The sequence below is a fragment of the Diaphorina citri genome, unplaced genomic scaffold (assembly GCF_000475195.1).
Source record: "Diaphorina citri unplaced genomic scaffold, Diaci psyllid genome assembly version 1.1 scaffold1164, whole genome shotgun sequence".
Taxonomy (NCBI): Eukaryota; Metazoa; Arthropoda; class Insecta; order Hemiptera; family Psyllidae; genus Diaphorina; species Diaphorina citri.
The window spans coordinates 43528-50386 of NW_007378593.1; the positions used below are offsets into that span (position 1 = coordinate 43528).

The window sequence follows — 6859 nt, forward strand, 5'->3', positions numbered from 1 at the left end:
TCGAAGATAACCAGAGTGGCTCGACCCGGGTCGAAGGGTCAACCACACCCCCAACCCCCACACACCACGCCCATAATGGGGCACCCACCAGTCCCCCGCCCCTCCCCCCCGGCTCCACAGACGCCACAGACTACTCGTTTGTGTCCATAAAGCTACCGACCAATGGTGAGTAGACTATTTTTTTACTTTCTATTACTACAGTATAGCGGAGCTATACTAGTAATGAAAGTATTGCAATCGGTCCAAATTTTCAAAATCGGGAAATGGTTGGAAATATCCGTTTTGGGATCCCCTGATGTCAAAAAAGTGGTTTAGCTCATAGTCTGTACGTACGTACTACAAGTTTTAATTAATGTTAATGGGAAAAGGTGGAACGGTTTGTCCTAGAGCGATGAAATTTTGGTATGATGTACCGGTATGGTCCAAGGACGCGACTGTAACAATTTGGTAAAAATCGGACAGTCACTCATCCAGATACCAACCAAAATCAATGTTGCTTTTTCGAAAAAAAAAATCCAATTTTTTCATATTTTATATGATTCCTCGTTACACGGGAAGTATTTTAAGATAGAAATTTTTGGTCGAAAAAATAAACAAAGTTCAATTTTCGGACACTTTTAAATGTATTTTGAGATAGAAAATTTTGACCAAAAATCGGCCGCCATAGGCGGCTCGGGACTTGAAAATTTTTTCACATTTTTTTAAATACCTATTCAGCAAATGTAATAGAAAGTCGTGTGGTGTTCACACCAGATTTTTATATATTAGATTAAGTAGTTTGTTTTATTAATCCTAGTAGTGCAGTTACCAAAGGAGTTGATTTATACCCAAGAGGACTGTTTTTCGAATCCCAGCAATGATACCTATATAATACAGTAGTACATTGATATTTAACGAATAATGAAGGACATTTCCCACCCCTTCGAAATACAATAGGTACAATGAAATCTTGCTAAAAAAAAAAAAAAAAATCTTTGTAACGAACAATTCAGTCTCTCCCTTAACCCTTAACTATGGTGACATGGCTAGTGGTTAGCTTGCCATGCAGAAGATTCCGGGTGTGTCAACCAAAAATTTGTGATCGTATTTCGATTGGTAACTTTCTGTTGTTCTCGTGTTGGGAAGTATTGTGTCTCTTATTACTCATCTGGATGAGAGACATAGTACAAGATGGACATGCTACGACACAGACCACATGAGGCTAATGTGACAGTTGTTTCATTGCTACGAAATTAAAACGGCGCGGCGCCGCCGGTGAAACACTTATCTTAAAAGTTAAACGAGGTTCAACTATACGTAATGGGCATAATACATAATGGAGGAGTTGCAATCGAGAAAATATTATTAATAAAAGGTCGATTCCTACGTAAAAAGTTGTGAAAAATCCAAATCTGCGGTCAAAACTCCGAAAAAGTAACTTTTAAAGGTCGAAAATTCAATTTTTAATTGCCGTCTAATGAAAAAATTCAAAGAGTTGTGACGTCAGATTTCACGTCAAAATGCGCAGAAACGCTTGCGCACAAATAAACGAAGCGGGAGTCATTACGTCATCGCCTACGGGAGCGTATGCCGTGACGTCAATCTTCACGATTTACCGGTATTTTTTAAATCGATTTATCTCGCTATCTAGAAGTCGTAGAAGAAAAAGAAAAATTCCGTTGTTCCTCATTTTTCTTGCTCTTTGACTTTGAAACATCACCCAAGTAAGCGCAACTGTTCTATTGTGAGAAGAAGATTTTTTGTAGGATTAAGTCCAAAGATCTTCATTCCCGTTTTGTTTTGTTTGTTGTTATTTTATTTTCGTATTTAAGTATTTATTATTTTACCGTTACTATTTAAGATTTTGCAATATTTTACGTTACCTTACTTAAATATTTTTACCACATTAAGTACCTGTATGACAACTTAATTTGAACATAGCTATTTTTACATTTTTTATTCGTATGATGTGATTAGAAAAATAAAGTACCTACCTTTACCTACTGGTTTCTGAATTAGTAATTCGTGTTTTTATTTCTTTTTCTTACCTGGGAGGTATGTATGTATACTAATCTCTTCTCGTTAGAACATCAGTAAATGGCACGTTTCATTCAATTTAGATTTCATTTTAATATTCAATATTATTATTATATTAGTCTGGCTGAGGGACTATAAACAGAGAGTAAATCAGCGTATAGCTAGGGGACTATAAACAGGGAGTAGACTTAGACTAGTCCAAATTTCCTTATGCTATATCAATAGCGAAGGTTGAGTGCGAAGGGCATCCACTCGGAAAATTTTTATTTATTTATTTTATTTGACATTAAGGTCTGACATTCAAGATGAAGTATGACCTATCACTACATATAAAAAAAAAACTAATATGAAAAGAGAAAACAAAAAATAACAAACGATACCTAAAAAGAAAACATTAACAATAACAAACAATACCTAAACTGTAAAAGCAAAACAGGTGGAATTCATTTTGAAATCCCTTACTATTCAGTAAAAAAAAAAAAAAAAAAAAAAAAAAAAAAAAAAAAAAAAAAAAAAAAAAAAATTAAAAAAAAAAGTTTAAAAAAAAAAAAAAAAAAAATCAAGCATATACCTACCTAGATCTGTTTGGAAACTTAGCAAATATGTTTGATAGAGGGAACTGTAAAGGTGGCGTTCCGATCCTAGCTGCCGGGTCGCGCCATTGAGGCAGCATTCCAATCATCGCGACCGAGTCGAACGACTTCCATTACAAAATTCCAGTCGAACAAATTATTACAAAAATAGTATTTTAAATTAACTGTATTAACACCTAACTATCTCTTAATATCTTCTAAAAACTCTTCAATACTATAAAATGCTTTTTTTTTTGAAACATGTTCTTTCATTAGAATGATAAATCTTTTTGTTTCCATTTCTCTTAGCCAAAACCAATAAAATTGGCCTCAAGCGGTCACTCTAAAGCTGATTGAGAGCCCGACGACAAACGCCGACCCCATCTGAACATGGGAAAAGGCGAAGAAAAAGATTAAATATTATTGTTATTGTCATTTCTCTGTACAATGTTTCATTTTTCTCTGATTCAGATAAGTCTGAGCCAGTTGGTCTGCAGAGGGTGCCTTCGAATCGAAGTCTGTGAAGAACATCAAATAATCCATTTCATCTTGGGTCAAACTTTTGGCCTGTTTGAGTCTAGGCAGGGGACTTGTGGGCGGTTTAGATCGTCGATGTAGTGGCTTTCCAATCTGGAAACAGGATAACAGAAACACAATTAGGTACTTATTACTTGCCATATTTTATGTCTGTCAGTAATCTACATGACGCTCCCAAAACGATCTCCATTTAGACTTGGTTTCGACACAAACAGAACTAAACAAACATAAACTGTACCAACCTTCTTATATTTTGGCATCAATGTTCGTTCTAAATGTTGAAGGTAGTTGTCTAGTTCATTAAGCTTTCGTTTTGCATTTGTAGCGCTTCTGTTGGTTTCCTCCATGTTTTTGCTGACGAAAGCTTTGGCTTCACTGACAAATTGAATAGGAATGACATTGATGCGTGATAGCAAGTCTTGAATGTTGTCCTGAAATTGAGTAAGTTGCTCCAGAGTGGATAAATAGTGAAGGTTTTTATTCTTACTGATGCAACGCTCGTATAGATCTGCAACTGAAAATGGAGAAACAAAATTCACAATATTAACTAATTGTGTTGGCTTGAGCTTCCATTACAGTCGGAGCTCATATTATGTTTTACTTCTTTTGGTAAGAACTGTAGTTAAATAGGTGAAATTTCATAAGGAAAAAAAATGTTGAATTTGTTTTCATGTCCAGTACATGTTATACAATACTCAAATCGGTTGAATTGTTACACTGTCATACTAAGTATACTCACTCAAGACTTGGAGTACAAGATAATTCTTATTGGAACATATATCATTGATGTAGGCCTCATAATTGTTCTTGATATCATTTCTTATCTCGCCAATGTCTGTTTGTAATGCCTCCATCTTCTCACTCAATGTTTCCACAGTGTGCCTCAGATGTTTGGCTTTGCTTGTGAAATATTCTTCACTTGTCTCATTCATTTTCTTGCACTGCTCCAGTTTATCCTGGATATTTTCTTTCTGTAACAATACATTCATGTTTTCCAGGTCAAGTTTCTCAAAGATGACACTGGTTTCTTCAATATTCTTCATATCATAGTCATCATCAATGTCTATATCTTTAAGATCAAACCCGAGTTCCTCTTGAAATTTCTCATTCATGTTGATTTCTATGTCACTAGTTTTTGTTATATCTCGGTGTTTTTCTAGTTTGACATCGTCCATTATTATAAGGTTTATAAATTCATCTTTGCTATTGTCACCATCATCCACTTCTTCTGGATCAATACCCTCACCAATAAGTTTGTCAACGTTTTCAGTAGTTTCCTGGATGTTTTGATTTTCGCCTGTTTTCTCATCTACTAATTCGTTTGTGTGTATCGTTTGTTCGTATCTAAAATCTTCTTGAATATCCTTGACCTTTTCTTCTGTCTTTTCCTCAGAATCTTGTATGTTTTCTACTTTCTCTGTCTTGAAAGTATCATCATCATCATCATCATCGTATATCTCATATTCTGTAGTTTTCTTTTTTTCCAACTTTTTCTTGTCTTGTCTGCTATCTTTCTTCATACATTTCCTTTCTTGTATTTCTTGCTTGACAGTTTCCAAATCTCTTTTGAAGTTGTCTACAATATCTTCCAAAGTATTGGACATTTTCATTAGATTGAGTGCGTTGACTTTGTTGATCAAAACAAGTTTCTGTTCGTCATCTAAAACATCAAACATATTTGGGGAAGCTTTAGTTAGATGAGGGAATAGGTAGGTAGGTATATTTGCCTAATAACTAATAACACACGCTTACAAATAATAATAATTTACTTGTGTCTCTTTCCGCCCATCTGATGAGAGGCATACTACGATACAGACCACATGCGTCTAATGTAGCAGTTGTTTCATTGCTGCGAAATAAAAACGGCGCCGGTGGTGGAACACTAGCTTTTTAAAAAATTGAAATGAAAAATGAAACTTTTAAAGATTCCATGAAGGTTAGTTTGTGTTTATCCCTAGTTTCTTCTACTAGTAGCGCGTTCCTGAAACCTTACATTTTACACTTGGCAATATTTTGATATCATAATGTGTAATGTTTATGCAATATTTTTAAAAAAAATTTCCTGTGTAACATGACGTCATAACTTTTGTGAAGTGCGATTCTCTCACCTCGAACCTGACTCAAACTAGTCATTAGATAGACAAAGTTCTTGCATAGTTTAGCATGTGTCCATTTCTCATCCAATTCAAATAGACTGATACGCACGTCATAGTAGTCTTTATGTGCGGAGTCGTGTTCTTCCTGTGCCTGGGATAAGCGTTGCCATGACAACTTGGACTGGTTTTCTATGAGCATTACCTGTGTATAACAAATCATTTTACATTATAATAAACAATATTTTAAAAAATAAGATATGTCATTAAAAAAAAAAAAAAAAAAAAAATTCTTTGTGTTATTATATCACAACTTTGGTCCTCACTGCAGCTTTGTAGGATTTTCCCAATATCACAATAATCCTAACGTCCAATGTTTACCTACCATGCTGGCACCGGTCGCTATGCGCATTTACATGATTGTCATAGCTAATCATTTTCCTCACGAGGCTGAGTGAGCCCCGCAACAGCCAGTCACGGAATCAATCATTTGCGTGATACAAATTTCTTGACCCCGCTGGGAATCGAACCCGGGTCTCCCGCGTGCAAGGCGAGCGCAGTGACCACTACGCCCAGGGAGCTGACCCATCGTCATAATCTGCAGAAGACTACTTAAGCTGGCATTGCTGCAAATGCCTTGATATCCTCTATTGTTTAAAAAATAAGATATTTCAATGCTCGTTTCCAATCGAAAATAATGTCAGAGTGAGATTTTTTTTTTCTTCTTGGAGAAAAAAATTCTCAATGAAATAACTTTTAAAACTTTGTTTTATTTTATAAATTAAAATAAAATGAAGTTACTTTTTACTTAAGTTATATATAGAAATGGATACTTACGAGTAGGTTTTTTATATCCCGATATTTACAAAGGATGTCAAAATTAAATAAATTAATTAATAATAAAATGAAGTTTTAAAAGTTATTTCAGTGAGAATTTTTTTCTCCGAGAAAAAGAAAAAAAATCTCACCCTGACATTATTTTCGATCGGGAATCAAGCAGCTATAAGCAATAAGTAGGTAAGTGTCCAATATAGATAATAGGTCAATAGGTGCGAGCTCATAAAAGCTCTTTAAAAAAATTTGACCCGATTACATTACTTTCCTTCCTATAGAATATAAGGAAAGTAATAATTAAAATAATAAATATTAGTCATAATGTATTTATTATAAAAACAAGATATAAAAATTTCTGCGCATTACGGAATACACTCTAAATGTAAATGCTTCGAAAAGAAATTCTGAGAATCACCTGTTTATAATCGTTTCTTATGAATTGTTCATATTTAAAATAGTCCTGAGTGAGCTTATCCCTAGTAACATCAATCATGTTCTTGTCTCGGATAAATTGTCTCTTAATTTTATCAATTTCATCTTTGATCACACCTGTAAACAGAATGAAATTGTACTTTCTATTTAGACTGTAGGGAGCCAATACAGGGTGCGGCAAAAGTCCGGCCAAGGTCAAATATCTCCCGTTTGGATTTAAGTACGAAATTGAAATTTTGTATGGTGTAATGGTTTATTGTAAGGTACTTGGAAAGTACATTAAAATTTCAGGGGCGGATACTGTGTAGGGGCCAGGGGGTCGAGGTCGATTTTTTTTTTTTTTTAATTGGGACCCCCCCCCCCCCCCAATCTTTT

At 34.7% G+C, this 6859-nt stretch overlaps 1 protein-coding gene across 4 annotated transcripts in view; it reads right to left on the bottom strand.

The window, feature by feature from the left end:
* Positions 1-2772: 2772 nt before the first annotated feature.
* LOC103514536 (cilia- and flagella-associated protein 100-like) overlaps positions 2773-6859 on the bottom strand; it is a 16990-nt gene continuing 12903 nt past the window's right edge. For all 4 annotated transcript variants that reach the window (XM_026827481.1, XM_017446271.2, XM_008479431.3 and 1 more), the window contains exons 4-8: positions 6468-6601; positions 5234-5423; positions 3865-4785; positions 3368-3639; positions 2773-3218 (exon numbers count right to left, since the gene is read on the bottom strand). In XM_026827481.1, the coding sequence (XP_026683282.1) occupies positions 3021-3218; positions 3368-3639; positions 3865-4785; positions 5234-5423; positions 6468-6601 (1715 nt within the window). In that variant the 3' untranslated portion in view covers positions 2773-3020. The remainder of the gene's footprint in view (positions 3219-3367; positions 3640-3864; positions 4786-5233; positions 5424-6467; positions 6602-6859) is intronic.